The 20,491-nt window shown below is 61.9% G+C and overlaps 2 protein-coding genes across 6 annotated transcripts; both read right to left on the bottom strand.

The window, feature by feature from the left end:
* Window positions 1–200: 200 nt before the first annotated feature.
* On the bottom strand, window positions 201–12,971 carry MAP4K2 (mitogen-activated protein kinase kinase kinase kinase 2). 2 transcript variants are annotated; one of them, XM_046016581.1, is made up of 32 exons: window positions 12,791–12,971; window positions 12,610–12,667; window positions 12,314–12,404; window positions 12,153–12,217; window positions 11,790–11,845; window positions 11,412–11,459; window positions 11,283–11,325; window positions 10,810–10,882; window positions 10,597–10,728; window positions 10,453–10,515; window positions 10,000–10,081; window positions 9,803–9,910; window positions 9,354–9,432; window positions 8,503–8,561; window positions 7,949–7,992; window positions 7,827–7,865; window positions 7,699–7,732; window positions 7,465–7,573; window positions 7,297–7,385; window positions 7,175–7,216; window positions 7,004–7,088; window positions 6,822–6,901; window positions 6,670–6,730; window positions 6,471–6,588; window positions 2,970–3,028; window positions 2,786–2,889; window positions 2,492–2,669; window positions 1,513–1,581; window positions 1,292–1,378; window positions 981–1,051; window positions 812–867; window positions 201–705 (listed from the first exon to the last, which is right to left on the bottom strand). In XM_046016581.1, exons 1-32 carry the CDS (start codon window positions 12,884–12,886, stop codon window positions 618–620), a joined length of 2,466 nt encoding a protein of 821 aa, XP_045872537.1. In that variant the 5' UTR covers window positions 12,887–12,971; the 3' UTR covers window positions 201–617. The 2 variants fall into 2 exon arrangements, with proteins under 2 accessions (XP_045872537.1, XP_045872538.1); XM_046016582.1 differs by having other exon boundaries at window positions 11,283–11,298.
* A 347-nt stretch (window positions 12,972–13,318) lies between these two features.
* MEN1 (menin 1) lies at window positions 13,319–19,605 on the bottom strand. 4 transcript variants are annotated; one of them, XM_046017610.1, is made up of 10 exons: window positions 19,473–19,605; window positions 18,624–19,084; window positions 17,515–17,723; window positions 17,203–17,331; window positions 16,880–16,920; window positions 16,714–16,801; window positions 15,894–16,030; window positions 15,385–15,520; window positions 14,809–14,973; window positions 13,319–14,602 (listed from the first exon to the last, which is right to left on the bottom strand). In XM_046017610.1, coding segments are annotated over exons 1-10 (1,851 nt in total). In that variant the 5' UTR covers window positions 19,475–19,605; the 3' UTR covers window positions 13,319–14,119. The 4 variants fall into 4 exon arrangements, with proteins under 4 accessions (XP_045873566.1, XP_045873567.1, XP_045873569.1 ...); XM_046017611.1 differs by having other exon boundaries at window positions 19,461–19,571; XM_046017613.1 differs by having other exon boundaries at window positions 19,370–19,502.
* Between the last annotated feature and the right edge of the window lie 886 nt (window positions 19,606–20,491).

Below are 20,491 nucleotides of genomic sequence, written 5' to 3'. Positions count from 1 at the left end.
GAGCAGGGGAGTCTGGGAAGACAGTACCCCTAAGATGCCTTCTGGGGACACTGGCCTCTCCATCAGCTCTGCCTAGCTCCCCCATGGGTGGCCCCCCTTTTCTGGTGCCACAGAGAGAGGAGCTGGAGGGAGGGAGGGGAGGAGGAAGGAGATGAGACCATGGGCTCAGCTCCCCCGCCAACAAAGAGGGATCAGTGGAGTAAAATCAAACCAGCTTTAATACCAATATAGTCTCTCTTTTAAATACCATGTTCCCCAGGACAGGGGGCAGGGGGCAGGCTCTTGGCAGGAAGAATGGAAAGGAAATGTAGAACAAAATGGAATGGGCTGCCTGGGCCTGCCCCCACCCTGCCCAGGGCCCTTGCCGCAGGGCCTCAGCTGCACACAGGGGAGGGGGAGGGGACAGCAGCTTCCTCTGGTCCAGTTCTGCGGGGGGCCCTGGGGTGGGCTCCCCTCTACTCCCCTCCGTAGTCCCAAAACTCTTCTCAGGATTATTTTTGCCCTTCAGGCCAGCACAGCCTGGGCTCCTCTGACCGGGGAGAGGTCCCTCTGCCTAAACGGACTGCAGCTAAGGCCTGGGGGCAGGGTGGGGGGATGGCAAGGTCAGACCCGCCCCCTCAGTAACTGCTCTGATGGCCGGTGAGGATGTAGAGGTTGCTGTGAGCCCCTGGGTTGTCGGTGGGAATGCTCTCGAGGATGATATCTCTGGAGACGAGAGAGAACCTGACGTGAGCAAGGCAGGGAAGACCTGTGCGCACATCCATCCCGCCGCAGGCGCATCCGAAGGGGAGGTCGGGGCACGGTGTCCTACCTGTGGGCCCCGAGCACCCGGAAGATCCTTGTCTCGTCTGTGATCTCCTGGGTCACCTGGGAAGAAAAGGGGCACTGAGGCCACCCCAGCAGGTCCTCTCCTAAGGGGCGGGGCCAACAGGGCCACAGGGTTGTGGGGGGGGACAGCCAGGATCCCGAGTTCCACTCACCTCATTGGTGTCCAGGCTACGGCCTTGCATCCCATGACTCCAGAAGGCCAGCACGCTGTCTTGCAGACAAACTAGGAGGCATCGGGCTGCCTCAGGCCTGCAGCAGCTCTGAGGACAGGCCCCCCCCCACCCCAGCCACACCCTGGGCCTGGGTCTGGGCCACAGAGGTTCTCTCGCAGATGGCAGGTGAGCCGTGGGGCTCTTGAGAGGGGCTGGAGCCTGCCCCCTCATCCAACTGCCCACCCCTGGCCCCACAGTCCGTGCTCCAGGCTGCGGACCTTCCCGGCCCCACCCGCATCCGGCTCACTCACCCACAGTCTCGATGGGGAAGTCAAAGGTCAGCACAGGCGCCAGTGTGGCCGTGGGCTCACCCAGCAGGTCGACAATCCTCACACAGCCTGTACAGGGAGAGGGCTGGTGGGTGCGAATGCGGTGGTCCCCTTCTGGGGAGGCGGACCGTCATTCACTTGGCTTCCCTCAGCCTCCCCGAAGCCCCTCCACTGCCCCCAGCCCTGACCTCGGGGGCACTCACGGTCAAAGCAGACTAGCACTGTGTCCCTGTCCACCTGGATCACCTGCTGGGCAGTGCCCGGGACGCCCTCTGCAGGCAGACAAGGGAGATGCACCCGGCTGAGCCGCTCCCCCTTGCTCCGGCCCGCCCGATGACCGGCTGTCCCCACAAGCACATTCCAACCCCACAGCAGTCTGACAGACGCCCACACGGGCCCGTGTGGGGAACTGAGGCTCAGAGTGGCTGAGTGACCCGTCTGCGGGCACCTAGAGAGGCAGAGGTGCGTCCCAGGAAGCCGGGGAGGGCAGGGTTTCTGGAGCCGGGAGAAGCACGGTGTGCGACTCTGCTGCCGTGTGACCGCATGTGTCTGAGCGGTCACACACTCTCAGCTCCCTCGTGTGAAACACAGGCAGGGCGATGGCGACCTTGTGGGGCCATCATGAGGATTAAGAATGAAGGCCTGGGGGCGCCTGGGTGGCTCAGTGGGTTAAAGCCTCTGCCTTCTGGCTCAGGTCATGATCCCGGGGTCCTGGGATCGAGCCCCGCATTGGGCTCTCTGCTCAGTGAGGAGCCTGCTTCCCTTCCTCTCTCTCTGCCTGCCTCTCTGCCTGCCTCTCTGCCTACTTGTGATCTCTGTCAAATAAATAAATAAAACATTAAAAAAAAAAAAAAGAATGAAGGCCTGTGTGGGAGGCCCCTGGCTCGGGACACAACTAGGCGTCAGTCCAGTGCTCCTGTCCTTCCTCTGGTGCCCGCCTTGCCCAGGCTGGTTCTGTCCCTGTGGCCCCTACCAGTCTCGGTCAGGCTTTTCTCAGCTGCCAAGCCCGGGGTCTCATTGAAACCTTTTAAAGAAGCCCGGCTGGAGGGGCGCTGGGAGCTCTGGGCCTCCGGGCTCTCCGCGGGGCCCTAAGCTGCTGTGAAGGCAATCCCTAACCCTCCACCGCCCCCCCGCAACACACACACACACACAAACAGACACGCACACGGCCCTCCGGCTCACCAGGGGGTATGAGGACGTCAGGAGTCAGACCAGCCTCCAGGGGCAGGACGTGGAAGAGGACTCGGCAGCCAGGCCCCTCCGGGCCCTCCGCCCCCACACACACCTGCGGCAGCTCCTTCCCGTCCAGCACCAGGGGTTCCAGCATCCCTGCTGGGCTGGGCAGGGGGCTGGAAAAGTTCTGGGGGCAGCAGCGGTGCTCAGGTCTCCATTTCTCCCCCCCAGGGCCCACTGCTGCTGCCAGGGTCCCCCCTCTCCCGGCCACAGCCCTGCCCACCGCCACCCCCGGTCGCGTACCTTCAGCAGCAGGAACTTCTGCAGCGGCTCATACCACTGCAGCAGGAGCAGGCTGGCGGGCAGGGCGGCCAGCAGGAAGGTGCTGCCCGTGTAGGGGTTCCGCACTGCAAGAGAGGCCGGCGATGGGGACCAGGACGTGCCTGTGACCTCGGCTCCCCCCAGCCCCCCAAAGCCTGGCTCTTACCCACACGACACTGCAGGCAGCCTTTGGTATCTGGGATCTTGGCGGACAGGGCAAAGCGCCTGCGGGGGTGACGACCAGGGCGTGGGTCATGGGCGCCATCCAAGGTCAAGGCCCCCCTGAGCCCTGAGATGGGCACTCTCCCCTTCCCTGCCTGATGGGGAGGTGTGGAGAGACTGAGGCTCCAGCGCCCACCTCCAAGCCTGCGGCCCAGGGGTGTGGGCACAGAAGTCCCTTCACCTGCCCTTCGGGCAGCTCGCTTAACCTGCCCCTGCCTCAACTTCCTCATCTGGAGAATGGGGGTAACTGTGGCACCGACCCTGCAGGGAGGAGAAGGGCTTCCAGCCGAGCCCAGTGCGCTGCGTGAACTCAAGCAGGGCTAGCACTTCCCAATCTGAATAATTACTTTCCTGCCCACTGTCAGTCACTGAAAATCCTTCTGAGGCCAAGGCAAGATCTAAAAGCAGCCGTGAAAGGAGAAACAAGGGCAGGGAGAGGGCAGAAGCGGATGGCGGCTCCAGGCACCCCCCCCCCCCCGCCCTGCCGTGAGGCCCGTCAGAGCACCCCCGCCCTCTCCTGCCACATGTCACACGTCACAGCAGGGCCGGCAGGCCCAAGGGGATTAAGACTTGCAAGAAAACCACAAATAAACGGCCTCTGAAGGGATGCCACAGGAGGCCGGCGGGTGGCTCAACTACCTTGGCCGCCTCAGCACGGGGAGAGTAGGTATCGTCCTTGCTTTGGTTATTGCCTGCCCCCCAAGCCCTCAGGGGACCTCCAAAGTCCTATTCCTTCTCTGGGGAACAGGGTTATGCGTCTGGAGGCCTGCCTCATCCTCCCAGCGACCCAGGCCATCTGCCCCCTCTGTCTCCTCTCTCCCTTTGCTCCGGCCGCTCTCTGTCCCAACTGCCCTCTGGACGGGGACAGAGGCATATATTTTTTGTATCTGGTTTTTTTTTTTTTTTTTCCTCCAAACAATTCTGGCTCTCTGATTTTAATGTGCAAAGTGAACACCACGACTCTGTGACTTTCCAAACACACACCCAAGCTGGGGCTCTGATGGGCCTGTTTCCTGCAGGTCCTGGGACAAAGCAGAGGTTTGCTCGGGAACTGAGCTCAGGAAGCCCCAGGGCCGCAGGGCTCCAGATGTGGTACGTGAGTGAGGCCGCTGCAGGAAGGGCCTGGCCCCACAGCTCCCCAGCTGGGGTACCCACCAGCCTGACCTCTCCCGCCGCCCCTACCAGCTCCCACCATCCCTCCTGGGCAGGGCCACATCCAAGCCCACAGCGCGGACCCCTTCTCGAATCCAGGCACGGCTGGCACACAGCTGCCCAAGGTCCTGCTTGCACATCTCGGACGCTGGACCCTGACCCACTGCCATCTGACGACAGCTCTATCCTTCCTGCGGCCCAGGCCAAAAACCCCGGAGTCATCCTAGACTCTTTCTCTCCCACCCACCAACTGTCAGGAAATCCTGCTGATCCAACTTGCAAAAGAAAACCAGAATTCAGCCGCTTTTTATCTCCCTCGCCGCTACCCTGACCCATACCACCACCGCCTCCCACCTGATGATTCCAAGAATCTCCTGACGCGGTTTCCCTGCTTTCCCTTCACCCCGTCAGTCTATTCTCAACACAGCGGCTACAGGGATCCCCGGTCCGCGAACCTCAGAAAACCTCAGTCCACGTCACTTTTCTGCAGTGGCCCTCAGGCTGCTCTTGAGTCAAAGTCAAAGGCCTCCCTTATGGCTACAGGGCCCTCCCAGATCACCCTCCCTGCACTCCGTCCATCTGGCTACACCAGTCTCCTTGCTGTTCTTCAAATAGGCCAAGCCTGTTCCTGCCCCAGATCCTTTGCACTAACCGTCCTTGCCCTCTGGAATGCTTCCCCCCACCAGATATCAACAAGGCTTGCTCTAAGTCTTTACTCAAACAGCACATGTCAGCCAGGTCCTTCCTGACCACCTTGTTTAAAACACAATCCCGGCGCCCCCCCTCCCCGTTCCTTCTTCTCCCCTTGCTTTACGTACCATGTTCCCCTCTGCACAGCAGCATATAATACCCTTTTTATGTTGATTGATTGTTGTCTGTCTCTCGTGACAAGAAAATCCAGAGAATATGAGGGACTCTAGTCCACAGAGGCCCCCAGACACGTACTAAGTACTGAGGAGGTCATCTCTGAATCTCTGAATGACCGAACAAGGGACTACCTTGGACATCCCCCCGGACACCTCACAAAACACATGGCACCATCTGCTCCCCCGAGGTCCCCCAGTCCCTCCCTCCTCCCTCTTGCTCACTCCGGTCAGGCCCCAGATCCGGTCAACCCTGCTTCCTGAATATGGCTCAAGCCATGACCACTCTCAGCACAGCCAGCCAGCAGATGCCTCTAGTCTTCAACTGTCTCTTTTGACCCCCAGCTCTAGGACAGGGCACGGGACCCAGGCCTGCCCACCCCACCCCCTGAGCTCCTCATGCCATGGCCACAGTGACAGGCTCAGAGTGGGCGGGGCCTAAGCTAGACCCATGGACTTCGTGGGAATCACTTGGAAGCAAAGGTTCTAGTACCACAGGGCTGTTGGCTAAGGCAACGCTGGTCAGGAGCGGCAGGCCTGCCTCCCTGGACAGGAAAGCCTGCCTGAGGAAGGGGACAGAGGAAAGCCGAGCCAAGAGATGCGGGCAGATTCCTGATGAAGCCGTTTAAGCCTGGATCCAGCTGGGCCTGAAGCTAACTCTACTCCTGACCTTGTAGTTACACAGGCCACTAAATCCCCTTTTCTGCTTATGTCAATGACCCGCATCTCCGGCAACAGGAAGAGTCCCGACTGACGTACTGAGCGATCCTTCTAAAACGTTCCCCGTGCTGCTGCCGGTTGAACAAAACCCAGATCCTGGGCCTGGCATCAAAGGAAGGGCTCTGACACCCATGTGTCTTCCCCTCAGGCTGCTCTGTCCTCCTCCCTCTGGCCAAACGACTCCCCAGATCACCCACAAGAATTCTCTGGTGCTCGTCCCCTGCCTGCAACGCCATATTCCCAAATTCACCTGCACAGAAGTCTGCTGTGCACCTGCCACCCAACGGCCTCGGGTGGCCGGCCTCCCAGAGGCCTCCGCGCCCCTCCCAGCTCTCCCTCTGGTTCACTGCCCTGCCAGATACTGACCCTCAAGGACGCTGGTGATTTGCTGTCTCTAAGCCCAGCTTAGGCCCAGACCTACAGCAAGCGCTTGCTAAGCATTTCCTGGTACCCTAATGACCACAGCTGCCTCACCAGGGTCCCCCTGCTTCCAAACAGGCCCAGGGACCCAGGGGCCCGGGATGGGGGCTACCAAGGCTCTGACAGAGGAGGCAACTAGGCTCAGACAGGCAGAGCGACCTGTGAGATCACAAGCCCAGTCCCATGCAAGGCCATAGTCCAACCCCGGCTCTGCCCCTCCACCTCCCCCGTTTCCAGCCCCACCGCATCATCCAGGCTCCCGGGGTGGGTGGGGGGGGGGGGGTCCTGACCTGGGGATGATGCGCTGAGTGAGGCGGTTGGTAGGGATGGAGAGGGGAACCTGTTGCTGGAGTCTTCGCTGCTCAAACAGGCCTGGGAGGTCATGGGCCCAGATGTGCGTGGATTTCCCTGCCGGGGAGAGGGAGCGAGAGGCTCAGAGAGCGCGGGCTGTGGGGGGGCAGGCCCCGGCCCCGGCGGCCCCAGCCCTACCTGAGAGCGACAGCAGCACGTTGTTCACACAGTAGAGCCAGGTGCAGCGCTGCGAAATCAGCTGGAGGCCACAGAGCGAAGGGTGGACGCGGAGTCGGCACCCCGGCCCCCCCAGGGCCCTGCCCCCCCGCCCAAAGCCAGCCGGGCCTCACCTTCTCCAGCGTGTCCTCGTGCAGTTCATGCAGGTTGAGGGTGTAGATGCCTTCCTCGGCCCCCACCACCAGGAACTGGTCTGCGGGGTGGGGAGGGGGTCTGGGGTCAACGGATCCATCCCCCACCCTTGGCCCAGGCTGGGGCATTCCTGGGCTCCCGCTTCCTCCCGGCCCCGGCCTACCCCGGGTGACAGGGTGGACCCAGGTGACAGCAGCGTGGATCCGCAGGGGGCAGCCATTGAAGACCTTGGAGAAGCAGGCGCCCATCTGGAGAGAAGGCAAGAGGCCGGTGAAGAAGACAGAGGTGGGGGAGGCAGGAGGTGGGCGGGCAGGCAGGGCCGCAGGACACTTACGTGCACCTTGGGGGTTGGGGGGAGCCCGTGACACGATGATCTCTGGAAGGGAGGGACCAAGTCAGGGCCAAGGGGGCACCCCAGCCTCCCATCTTCCCAGCCCCTCTGGAGCACCGTCTCACCTCAGGATCCTCCCTGTGCTTCATGGTGGCCCAGGCGGTGGGGAGCCGCGGGGTGCTGTTAGGACCTGGGGGTGGCGGAGGTGGGGTTCCTGCAGGCACAGACCGGCTGTGAATTCCAGCTCCAGCCCCACCCGAGCTGGCCTCCGGGTCCCCCAAGACTGGACTCACCCAGGGGGCTGGAGAGAGGGTCTTCTTCTGCTGGAGGCTCAGCGGGGGAAGGCCCCAAGAACGGGGCCCGCTTGATGGTGCCTGTGGTATCATCTGGGGAGTCCAGCTCCTGAGAGGAGAGTCAGGGGACTGAGCCTGGCTGTCAGCAGGTCCCCGGTAACCTGGTCTCACCCCACCTGCACCCTTTGCAGCCCCCTCCCCCACCCCCCGCTCCAACTCCCCTCCACACTATACCTGGAGTTCTGAGGCTGGCCGGATGGTCAGACTCCTGTGGGGGACAAACCAGGGGGACATGAAGTGTGAGATGTCACCGGGCCCCAGATCCAGCTGCCCGCCCCCCACCTTCCGGCCCAGTCCCTCACCTTTCCTCTAGGGCCTCCTCGACGGACTGTAACAGGCTCCTGGGCAGAAGGGGATGAGGTCAGAGGTCAACCTCTTCAGGTGCCCCCACCCCTCCCCTGTAGCTTCCCTCTCCCTCACTCACCCACTCAGCTCCTCCTTTCCCAGCAGCGTCCACTCCTCCTCCCACTGCGGGGAAACCAAGTCAGAAAGGCCAAAAGGGAAGCAGAGAGAAGAGAAGCAATAAGAGAGGGTGATGGAGAGACTGTGGGAGAGAGAGGACAGACAAACAGATGGAAAATGACATAGTACGGGCAAGAGAGCTGTGAGCCAGAGACCAGGAGAGGCAAAGAAACTACAAAAGAGGAAGACAGACAAACGGCAAGAGAAGGGAAGAGAGAAGCAAGCAGCAGAAAAAGGGACCAGAGAAGGGGACCCAGAGGTGGTGGGTCAGATAACTGGGGGCAGATACAGAACAGCAGAGAGAACCGCACCGAGCGGGTGGGGTGCGGGCTCGTGTCTGTGACAGGCCCATTTTTTAGAAAGGTGTGATCACGGTGCCCAGAAGGAGCCCCCCAACCCCCTAAAGAGTCACGGCTTTCCCCAGGCCTCAGGGATCTGAGGCGCTCAACCTCTAGCCCAGCTCCTCCCACGCCGCCCCGGCTCACCAAGCCCCCCACCACCACCAGCCCCCCTCACCGGCTCGTTTAGTGGGTCTGTTTCCTTCCTTCGTGGGGCACCAAATTTCACTTGGTGAACTGGGGGGCCCAGGGTATGCGAGTTAGCAAGGTAGTCTCCCGAATGACTCTCATACTCACTCACACCAAATGCCCACACACAGCCCCCCACCAGATCCTCTAACAGCACCCCCCACCAGATCCCACAGTCCCCCACCAAATCTACACACACACTTCCCTACCGAATCCATACATACAGTCCTCCCACTGGATGCCCCCCCCAAGCCTCCCACCGGTCCACTACCACAGTCCCCCCATCAGATCCCCCCACAACCTCCCACCAGATCCACACACAGCCCCCCAAATCCACACAGCTACCCTACCAAATCCACACTCAACCCCCCCAGCAAAACCAAATCCCAGCCCTCTTACTAAATCCACACACGGCCCCCCAATCTACATACAGCCTCTCCCCAAATCCAGTCAGTACCCCATCAAGTCCACACGCCCCCAACTATATCGAAACACATAAGCCCCCACCAAATCCACATCTGCACACGCGGCACCCCCGGCCAAGTCCATACACACAGCCCCCACCAAAACCCCCCACAGCTCCCCCCACCAAACCCCCACATGTGTCCCCCACGGGATCCCCCCAAAGTCCCCCAATGAAGTCCATCTACGCAGCCCCCCACTAGATCCACCGGCCCCCACCAGATACACACAGCCCCCCCCCGGATCCACATACGCTCCCCCACTGGATCCCCCACACAGCCCCCACCCAAGTCCATCGACACAGCCCCCCGCCAGATCCGCACACGCAGCCCCACTAACCTCCCCCACCCCCACACGTAACGTCCTGAGCAGACTCACACTGGATCTCCGAGGGGGTCCTCTCGGCCGGGCCGTGCTGCCCCCGGGAATGAATGGTGTCTGGAAACATGTCATAAGTCTAGGAAAGAACACAGACAGTTGAGACACACCTGGCACTATTTGGTTTTCACAACAACCCTCCGAGATTATCGTAAGATTCAGGATGCGAAAACCAACACAGAGAAGCAAGTAACTGGCTAAAGATCACACAGAGACCAGAAGAGAGCTTAGCCAGGGTCAGGTCAGCCTGAGCCAAGGGCAGGAATTTATCAAGTGGGGGGTCCTGGGGGGCAAGATGAGCCCAGGGAAGATTTCTAATGGGTGGGTGCCCCCAGAAGAAGGCTCCCGGTGCTGGAAATACTCAAGTTAAAGGAACCTGACCCAGACCGCCTCTGCATTGCTTCTCATCTGCCCAGGCCAAGAGCCATTCCTCAGCTCCCCTCTCTTACCTCAAGGTCACAGTCCTCTGGGGAAGGGGTTCCCAGGTGGGGATCATTGGCTTTGTCCAACAGCTGTGTGAGGAGAGCCCGAGGGAGGTGCTGGGTTGTGAACGGGTGCTGGAGGAGGGGGGGGGCACAGGTTGGTTCCTGGCCTCTAGGCCCCTGCTTGCCAACCCCTCCGCCCCTGCCCTGCCCCCATCTCCCACCTGCAGAAGCTTCTCTGCTGTTGGCCTCTTCTTGGGGTTCTTGGTCAAGGCCAGCTTGAGGAAGTGGTGGAAATTCTGGGTCCTAGTGGGCACAAAAGCCCCCCACCCCCAGACCCAGGTTAGCCCTCATGTGGGGCATCCTGCCAGCTCCAAAGCAGGGAGTCTGCTCCAGGAAAGAACCAGACTGAGGCCAAGGGCAGCCGGCCTGAGCGATACTGCTGTTGTGCCCGGGTGGCTCCTTGGTCATTAACCATGTGCCCGCCCTCCCTCCCTGCCCACACCGGGTCCCCGCGCCCAGGGGCAGGGACGGGCCCCGCCCCTCCGCCCACAGATGGTCCACAAAGGCTGAGAGCACAGAGCTCCCCAGGTTGCACCCTGGGAGTTGGCAGAAGGTTCTCCGCCCCCGTGGAGACTGCTGGAAAGGAGGTCCCGGCAGAGGACGTGGGCCCTCACCAGCGTGTCTTGTCTCTCAGCCTGGGTGGCTGGAAGCTACTCTTCGACATAAGCATCAGGGCCCTGTGGAGAGCACGAGGTCAGGGGACAAGGTCTGCAGGGCCCTGGAGGTCGGGCAAGGGGGCAGGTCAGTGTTCAGCAGACCTCATGGGGTGTAGATGGAAGAGAGGGGGCTGCAGCTCGCCCAGCTCGATGGCGGTGATGCCCAGGGCCCAGACATCACAGAGCTCATTGTAGCCTCCTTTGCGTTCCACGGCGGCCACCTCTGGGGCCATCCTAGAGAGGGGGTCACAGATGGGATGGCCAAGTGCCCGATCTGTGCCCCTCCCACCCCCTCAGCCGAAGGCACAGCCTCACCAGTATGGAGTCCCAATGAAAGACCTCCTCTTAGCCACGGACGCCGTCAGCTCGCCTGACACCCCAAAGTCGGCTGCAGGGACAAAGAGCTGTTCCCACCTGCCCTCTGGCTACTGCTCCCCACCCACCTCCAGGGCTGAGGCTCGGAATGCACCTGAAGGGTTCAGAGAACAGGCAGCCCAGGTTCAGCCGCAACTGCCACACGTCCAAGTCGAGGCCAGGGCCCCCCTCCAGGAGGGGTCAACCACCTTCTATCCCTGACCAAGCGTGGAGTCCCGGGTTAGACTCCATACAGACCCAACCACATCCAACCGCTAGCGGGGAAGGAGGGCGGTTCCATGTTCTCAGCGGGAAAGCTGAGGGTTAAGCGGTGAAGTGACTCGCTCAAGGACACCCAGCCCTCCAATGCAGACCTTACGACTCCACAGGCTTCCAGAGAACCCTCACCCTGATTGTGTCCCCGGGGTACTGACCCAGCTTGACATCTCCCTGGAGGGTGAGGAGAAGATTGGCTCCCTGTGGGAATGGAGGAGAGAGAATCCCGTCTGGTGCCCCCAAGAGCCTCCCCCGCCCTCCCAGGACGCCCTGGGCCGGACCCCTACCTTGATGTCTCTGTGGATCTTCCCCTGAGAGTGCAAATGGTGCAGCCCCTGGGGACAACGAGGAGCTCCTGAGAGCAGCCACCCAGGACTGTCCCCCCTTTCCTGAGCCCCCTCTCTCGACCGGGGCCCCCCACCCAAGCAGCTTCCTCCTCCCCTCTCCCCAAACAGGAAGTGACTGAGCCAAGAGGGAAATGTGCTGCTTCCGGCAACAGGGCTGGGGCCCCTTCCCCGCCAGGACCCACAGCCCCTCAGGCCAGCTCTGCCTGAGCCACTCCACTCACCCCCCAACACACACACACACAGAGGCCAGGCCAGCTGGGCTCCCTGCCCACAGCTCCTGGGGACTCGGGGTGTGAACAGCCTTAGGGGCCCAGCTACCTTCAGTGCCTCTCGGCAGACATAGGCAATCTGACGTTCTTCCAGGGGCCCGGTGGCTGGAATGGAATGGGCGAAGGCTGGCATGGAGGTCTGGCGAATAGGCTGACCTTCCCAGGCCACCCCTTGTGGGGGAAAGCAGCAGGCACTGCCAGGTGAAACAGATGCTGACCACATCCCCTCCCTGGCACAGCCTGGGATACAGAGCCCAGAGAAGGACACCGTTTCTCTCAAGGTCACACAGCCAGTGAGGAGTGGAGAAGGGCCCAAGTCCGGGACCCCAGCTCTCCTCTCCTGCCCCATGCTGGGGAAGGGCGGGCTGCGAAAAGGCTGTGGCCTTCTGGGGCCTGGAGTTCCGGTCCTCACCGTGGTAAATCTCCTGCAGGGACCCCCCTCCGCAGAACTCCATGCAGATCCACAAGCGGTCATTCCTGGGGGGCGGGGGGGGGGCACAGAACTGGGGTGGGCACACAGCAGAGCCACATGGGGGCTGCCTGGGGGTAGGCAAGGGGATAAAGCAGCCTCACCTGAGGTAGCTGCCAATATAGGCCACCACGTTGGGGTGACGGCACTCACGCAGGATGGTGATTTCCTGCTGGAGGGAGCTGGTGTCGTCCCCTGGGGAGAACAGGGCATCATGGGGAGGGGGCGCCTAGGGATTGCTCTAACTCAGTGCCCCCATCTGCAAAATGGGCACATCCGGGCCAGAAAGATCCCAAGTGACAGTACCTCCTGGGGCCTGCCTCTCAGGGGGCCAACTCTCAGCGCCCTGCCGGCGCTCCGCCCTCCCTCCAGCGCAGAGGCCCTGGCCCCGGGCCCTCACCTGGGTCTAGCTTGACTATCTTGACCGCGGCCAGTTCGGACGTGACCGTGTCGCGGGCCTGCAGGGGCGGAGGAGGTGAAGCGGGATGAGGAGGGGGCGGGGCTGGGGGCTGGTTGCGCGGTACGGCGCAGAGCCGGCACCCTCTCCGCCGCTCTCCCGCCCGTCCGGCCGCCTGGCGCACCTTGTAGACGTCGCCGTAGGTCCCGGCCCCCACGCGCTGCAGCAGCTCGAAGCGGTCCCGTGGATCCTGCAGCGACACGTCCCGCAGCAGCGCCATTGCCCGGCGCCGGGCGGGCCGGCGGGCGGGCAGTCGTGAGCTGCGGAGCCGCGGAGCCGGCGCGGAGCGGCGCGGGGCGGGGTGGGGCGGGGCAGGACCGCCGGGGCGGGCGCGGGTGTCTCCGAGGCCGCGGAGGCGGGGCCCGGGCCCGGGGCGGGGCCAGAAGGGGGGGAATGCCCCGCCGCCCCGCCGGGAGGAGGCGCCCACGGGACAGGCCCTCGCGGGGAGGGGAAGCCCCGAGGCCCGGCGGAGCCGACCAGGCAGAGGCCCTTCGGCCGGCCACCGGTTCCCCGCGCCCTAGAGGTGGGGAGACCGAAGGCCAGAAGGCAAAGGGAAGAGGGGACACCCCTTCCTTGTCCCGCCCGCCCCTCCCGCAATTTCCCCGATGAAACACGGACGTGTACTTTTTTTTTTTTTTTACAAAATGTATTCATCTTCCTTGGAACTGAAAAATAAATCTATGTACAAAACAGGAAGAGATCAGGCTCCCCTCACCCACTCGCAAACCCCTGCAGATTTCCTCCGGAGTCCCCTGAGACGGGCTGGACCTCGGGGAGGTTCCCAGAGGGTCGGAAAGAGGTCTGCTCTGATCTGGGGCCAGTTTGGTCAGGAAGGGGGCGGGGCTCAGGATTCACAGGTCGGAGACTGCGTTTCGTGTCCCAGACTCGCAGGGCAGGGAAGGGAAGAAGCAAGGATTTCCAAACTCTGAAAGTTTAAGTTCTTTGGGGTCGGGGGCTTGGATTCCCAAGGGATGGAATTCTGAAGTGCGGAATTGTACTCCTAGGGGGCCGAGCGGAGTCCCAGGTTCCGGAGTTGGAGGCGGGACCTGTGCTTCTGGGGTGTAGGGCGAAACCTCAGCCCCACAGGCCGGGAGCAACCGTGAGCAGCCCCGGTCTGGCCCAGGGTTAGAGCCTCGGTTCTGAGGTGGGGCCTGTTTCCAGTGCTTGGACCTTTAAAGATTAATGATGGAGCTCCAAGTGAGGCTTCCCTCGGCCGGCTGGGATTCCGGGGGATGCGATCTACATTCCAATGACCGGCAGAGCCGGGGAGTGGTCTGCCCTCCCGCAACTTGCAGCAGGGGTTCCGGGTGGGGGTGGGGCCTGGAGGAGGGGCTCAGGCCCCCTTGGCCCGGGGGCGGGGCTTGGGCTCGAGGGCCGGGTGGGGGTGACGGGGGTGGCCCCTCCATCGGGACCGAGTGCCCTTGTCCCCCCACCGCAAGGGCCGGCAGGTAGTTCAGAGGCCCTTGCGCTGGCGCTTGAGGAAGGAAAGCGTGTAGTCGCTCGGTGTAGACACCTTCTGCTTCTTCATCTGCACTTGCGACTGCGCCGTGAGCTGCAGCTTGATGGCGCTCGAGTTGATCTTGGTGGCCACCAGCAGCTCCTTCATTCCCTTCATCTTCTCGCTCTGGAAAGTGAGCACGGGGCCCTCGGGCGGTGGTGACGCCGCGGGCGCTGGCGCCGGAGCCGTTGTGCCTCCTTCCGGGCCGCGGGCGGTGCCGGGGACCGTCCCTGGGGGCTTCCGAGGGGGTCCTGACATCGCCCCCTGGCCTCCGCCCGGGACCTTGTCCAGCGCGGGCTTCTTAGGCGGCGGCGGCTCCTCGGGCTTGGACTCACGCCGCGGGCCTCGCCGCCGTCCTTCCCGGGCTTCCTCGCCCCAAAGCTCCTCCGCCTCGGCCGCCTCGGCCTCTCGACTCACGATGCGCACCTTCTGCCGTACCTGGCCAGGGAGGGAAAGTGGAGGCCAGGCTGCAGGCCGGTGGCTGGAAGCCCAGGACCAGCCACGGGCCGCGTGCGTCCCAGGGCCTCAGTCCTATCTGCTCCCAAAGGGGACAAGCCAACCCTCTTCAGGACCACAAAGGTTCTGCCTCGGCAGCCGCCATCACCCCCTGCCCTGCCCCGCTGCCCTGCGCAGCTGCGCCTCACCTGTCCCTCGAACCGGCCTAGGGACTGCACGAGGAAGGTGGCCCAGCCCACATGCAGCACCGGCGTGGGGCTGCCCTCTTCCCACTTGCAGATGCCGTCATAGAACCGCAGCAGGTGGGCGAAGCACTCCGGGTCCTGGAGGGCGGAACCCTGGCTCTGGGCACCCTGGGCAAGAGGAAAAGATGTCTTGATCTTTCGGAACCTCCTTCCTTTTATAAAACCAGTCCTTGGTTTTATAGGTCCTTGGTTTTATAGGACTTGGGGGAAGGCAGAAGCCATCTCTTACCTACACCCCCCCCCCCCCCCACTGAATGAGGGGCACTGACCATGAGAGAGATGGGCTTCCACGCCCTTTCCCTGCAGGCACAGAGTGGTAACCCCTAAAATACCCTCAGCTCCCTCAAAGCCAGGCCAGGGACCCCCTACAGCAGACAGAATGTAGCTCTCCATGCAGGGCCCCCTTCCCCCAGCAGGCCCCAGTCCCACACAGCAGTCCCTGTGGCCAGGGACGGGGAGCCCTGCTGGGGGGCGGGGAGGCCCGCAAGGTGAACACGGGCTGCCCCTCCAGCTCTTCACCTGGGTCTGCTCCCCTGGCCGTTCCTCGCCAGCCTCCAGCAGGCTGGCTGCCTCCTTCAGCAAGTTGGGGATGACATCATTGGCAACTTCAAAGAACTCCTTGTAGATCTCCTCGTCTTCACGGCAGTAGTTGTAGCTGTTGAGAGCAGTAGGGCACTGTGGGGTTTGGGCCATGGCAGGGACCCCCAGGGACCTGGTGAGCGGATGGGGTCTTCCCTTGGAAAGGATGGGTCTGAGCAAGGGGTGGGGGGAGCATGGGGCAGGGGGTGCAAGTTCTCCCGCTGGAAGGCAGTGGTTGCAACCTGGGAGGCCAGGGGAGCCAGGGAAAGGTGTGAGGCCCTCATCAAGGGGTCCCAGCCTCCTGGGTGATGGTGGCTTTGGCTGCCTAAGGACTGGACGGAGAGCGGGTAGGGCTGGGGACCCAGGCCTCACGCCTGGATGAGGGTGGTTGGAAATTAGGTAGAAGGGGAAGGTCAGCCGGCCTGAGGCCCTGGCAGGGGGATCCTCACTCCTGGATGACCGTGGCCGTGTCAGCCCAGGCCTGGAGGGCTTCGCGCACGTTGCGGTTGCGACAGTGGTAGCCAGCCAGGTACATGTAGGGGTAGATGTGCTCATCCCGGTAGTAGGTCTTGGCTGAGGCAATGCCCTGGGGACAGAGTGGAGCGACCTCAGGGCGCAGCCCCAGTGGCCCTGGATGGCAAAAATCCATTCGGTCACACCCATGAGGCGCAGTGGGCAGATCCCAGAGAGTCCCGCCTCTGATCTCGCCCCACACCCCCATCCTCTCTGCCAGGTGCTCCTGCCCAGGCTCTGCAGGGCGCTACCTGCTGAGGTCTGGACCACACTGCAGGGGGCAGAGACCCCCAGAGAACAAGGGCTAGGAAAGGGGAGGGACCCATTCTCCAAGCTCGGGACGCATCCACTTCCCGGGCTTTCCGACACACTCCTACACAAACACCAAAGGCTTTTTCCCGGCCCATGTCCCTCCTACTCCCCCACCCCCACAGAGTTAACGACCCCTTCCCAGGGCTCGTGCCACAGGTGACCTCTGTTATACTCTAGGACAACAACAGGCAGCAGAAAAAGCAGGGCTGAGGGGACAAATTCAGGCCCCAGCCCTCCCACGTGGGGAACACAGAACACCCCTCAGACAGCCCTCCGTGCCCTCAAATACACATGGGGCAAATACTAAATGGGACACGGATGCGCAATACCCCTCGATATCTGTCAAGTTCCTCTCTCCTCACCTGCCCCCTCCCAGTCCCCAAACAGAATGGGACCCCAGGCACTGTTGGGCCTCCCTTCTGTACCCTCCTGAGATACCCCCACCTTGTGGTAGAGGGTGAGTGGGTCCGGCCGGCCGGGGGTGGGCTCCAGTTCCTCCAGATCTGCCAGGTTCCCCAGGGCCATGGGGTACCTGGGAAAGGGTCATGAGTCCAGGCTGCCTCCCAGCCACCCGCTCAGAGGCCCAGCCTGGCCACTTTCCCCTACTGACCTTTCCAGATGTCCCAGGTCATAGAGCAGCCAGAGCAGCTTCTGGGGGTGGGGGGCGAAGAGAGAGAGAGAGAGAGAGGCATGAGCTGGGGGGAGGGGAGGAGGGTCTCAGTCTCCCAGGCAGATGGGAGTTGGGGGGCGGGGGGCAGCAGCAGGGACCTCCCATCAGGTGGGTGGGGCCAGAATTGAGGAACCATCCCCTTCGGGGAGTCCGAGCGGTTTCCCATCCCAGTTCTACTTTTCCCAAGAGCCCTGGGAAAGGGCAGGCGGAGAATGATCACCCCGTGTTCCGGAAGGGGCCCGGGCCCCCCCAGGAGCCCTCACCTGCTGGAGCTGCAGGAGCTCCAGGGAGTCGGTGTGCAGGTCGATGGAAGGGTTGATGGCGCACACCATGAACGCCACCTCCATCTTGCGGTCGCAGCGCAAGTACGAGCCTTTCAGGTACAGCCAGCTCTTGGGAGAGGACAAGACCAGAGGTCTCAGGATGGCCCACCTGGGCCTGCTCCAGAAAATGACTGCCAGGAAAAGGGGACTCCCCCGCTTCTTGGCATATGGAGGGGATGCCAGGAAGAGAGGAGGTGGCTTGGGCTAGGAGAGAAGAGTACCCAGTGCACCAAGTGGGGGGAGGGGCAGTACCCGCTCAGCCACACCGGCGTTGACCGTCTGGCCCCTGCGATCTTCGTTGCCCTTGCCATGCCAGGTGACCTCAGCCGTCTGTTCTCCGTTGGGCCCAAACACTACCCAGGCGTGGTCCTCGGACAGGGCCAGGTGGACATCGCGGAGACCCAGAGCCTGGCAGGCCCCCACCACGGCAAAGGCCACACCAGAGCTGTCCAGTTTAGTGCCTGTGGAAGGGAAGGGAATGCAAGAGGGTCCTCTGAGCTCTGACCTAGGGGAAGGGGCCAGGTCGTGACGCGCCATGCTTCCTCCCATGCTCACCTCCAAGCCTGTGCCCAAACCTTAGATGCTCCCGCCTATCAATTCTCAATCCCTTTCCTCCTTTGTGTTCGAAGCCTCTCCCTCCCCCTTGACGTGCTCCAGCAAAAGACCTTCTCGGCTTTCCTCCAGCTCCACCAGCCTTTGACCCTGTCCCTTCTCTTTCTCTGCAACCACATTATAATGGTTTTATTGTGCCTGTTAGGTTATAACAGGGATGGCAAAAACAGGACCCTCTGGCCAACACTCCTTCATACACCCACTAGCAGATATTCCTAATTTCTCTCTGGACTCTTTCTGCTAGGCGCAGAAGCGGCCTCAGATTCCTTCTCAACGTGCCACTCCAGGACCTGATTGCCAGTCTGCTGGCTTGGAGCAAAGAACAAAGTTCTTTGCAAGCCCTGAGTCTTAAGCTCCTTGACGTGAAGCCCCTCCCTCATCTACTGACTTTCACGTTAGTGTCTCAAACGTAGCCAGCTTATGGCTCCTCACTCCCCAAATCTGCTCCTGCCTTCGGTGCCTCATACTGGGCTGAGGGACTCCTGTAGCTGCTCAAGGGCGGGGATGGGAGTACTGAGGAGGCAGAGTCAAGTGAGTGGGGTGCAGGCCATTCTGTGCCTTAGGCATTATCACTTCCCTTCTCTGGGCTTCAGTTTCCCCTGCTGCAAAGAGGGTAATAACACTTGCCCCACTTCACAAGGCTCACAGGTCTTAATGGGCTCTGCAAACCAGACAGGGTTGTGAATCAGTGGGCGAAGGTTCCCAGGTGAGACAGGATTCTCGCCCTTTGCCACCTGTCAGGCTCCAACCTGTGATGAAGCTGAAGAGGGATTGGATGTGGGCCCGATCCTTGAAGTAGGAGCGGCTGAGGCTGTTCCAGATGACATCGGAGACCTTCTTCACCAGTTCTCGGCTGGAGACACCCCCTTCTCGCGGGTAGAGAGACAGGTCGACGGCGCCACGGATCTGGGCGGTGAAGCGGGCATACAGCGCAGCGATGATGGACAGGTCAGCCACAGGGAAGTAGGTAAGCCCGCCGGGTGGGTCGGGCGCTGGGCTGGGCTGGAAGGTGAGCTCGGGCACATTGGTGGGGATGACGCGGTTGACAGCAAGGAAATGCTCCACGAAGCCCAGTACCAAGGAGAGGAGCACCAGGTCCGGTTCCTCTCGGCCCAGCTCGGCAGCGAACAGCCGCACCACGTCGTCGATGGAGCGCAGCGGGAACAGCGTCTTCTGGGCGGCCTTCAGCCCCATGGCGGCGGGCCTCGGCCTGCGGGCGAGCCGGAGGAGGGAGGGTCGGCGGGTACGACCGGGGAGCCCCCTCCCAGGCTCAGCTAAGGTTCTACACCCCCATTCCCTACATTCTCTTGCTTTCCTGCCCCCCCGGCCCTCCGCTCGTCTGTTCCCCCTCTTCCGTGGAAGACCCCTCAGCCGAGGCTGTAAGGGCCTCCTCGTCCCCCACAACCCCAGGAGCCGCGGCCCCGACGGGGGTGCGCCCCTAGGACCCCTCTGGGGAACCCTTCCTGGCCGCCCCGCCCCCTCTCTACGACCGTACCCCCGGGCACCTAGAGTCCGTCCGGAACACGCCCTTAGGCCAAGCCCCCCAAATCCCAAGGAGAGTCCTGGCCTGGGTCCCCCGCGCCCACCTCCGCGCTTACATCCCACACAAGGCACCACGGCGCCCGCCGCCTGGAGCCTGCTGGGAAATGGAGTTCCGCCCCTTGGGCCGCACCGCCTGCCGGGAAGTGCAGTCCCGGGCCCTCTCCTGTCCCTGCTGCGTCTTGAAATGGTGGCCGGCCCGACAATCCGCGGTGGCTGATGGGAGTGGTAGTCCCGCAGCTCTGGCCTCCCAAGCAGTAGGTGAGGAGTAGAGGCTGCGCCACCTTCCTGAGATCCTCGGGGATTGGTCACTCCATTTCACGCCCTCCAGGTAGGCCGTGGACGCGCGGTTGATTCTGGGAGTTGTAGTCCAGGGAGTGACCCAGGCATTCTTCAGGCTGCCTCTGGCTTCGGCTGTCAAATGTCATCAAGATGTGAGGAATACGGGTACTTTTAAACACTGCAGGGTTCCGTGAGCGCCTTCAAAGCCTTGTGTTGGGTATTTATCCGTATCCATTAACATGTAAATGTCTACTGTATCCAGCAGTTCTTCCCTAGTTCTGTTCTTCAGGAAGTTTAATATATGCGCAAAGAGGACCATTTAAAGAATCATTATAGTTCCTTGTAATAGGGTAAGAGCATATTATTGAGGGGGAAAAGCTTCAGAATGATATTTATGATAAGATATTATCTACATTGAGTAAAAAATTTTAAGAGGCATTTTTTATTTTTTAATTTTTTAAAGATTTTATTTATTTACTTGACAGAGATCACAAGTAGTCAGAGAGGCAGGCAGAGAGAGAGAGGGGGAAGCAGGCTCCCTGCTGAGCAGAGAGCCTGATGCGGGGCTCGATCCCAGGACCCTGAGATCATGACCGGAGCCAAAGGCAGAGGCTTTAACACACTGAGCCATCCAGGTGCCCAAGAGGCATTTTTTAAAAAAGATTTTATTTACTTATTTATTTTCCAGAGAGAGAGAGAGCGCGCATACAGGCAGGGGAGTGGCAGGCAGAGGGAGAAGCTCAGTGGGAAGTTTCATGTGGGTCTCAGTCCCAGGACCTCGGGATCATGACCTGAG

Source organism: Meles meles, chromosome 8 (assembly GCF_922984935.1).
Source record: "Meles meles chromosome 8, mMelMel3.1 paternal haplotype, whole genome shotgun sequence".
Lineage (NCBI taxonomy): Eukaryota > Metazoa > Chordata > Mammalia > Carnivora > Mustelidae > Meles > Meles meles.
The sequence above is the reverse complement of the archived record's forward strand: the minus strand, read 5'-3'. Positions and strand labels throughout refer to the sequence as shown.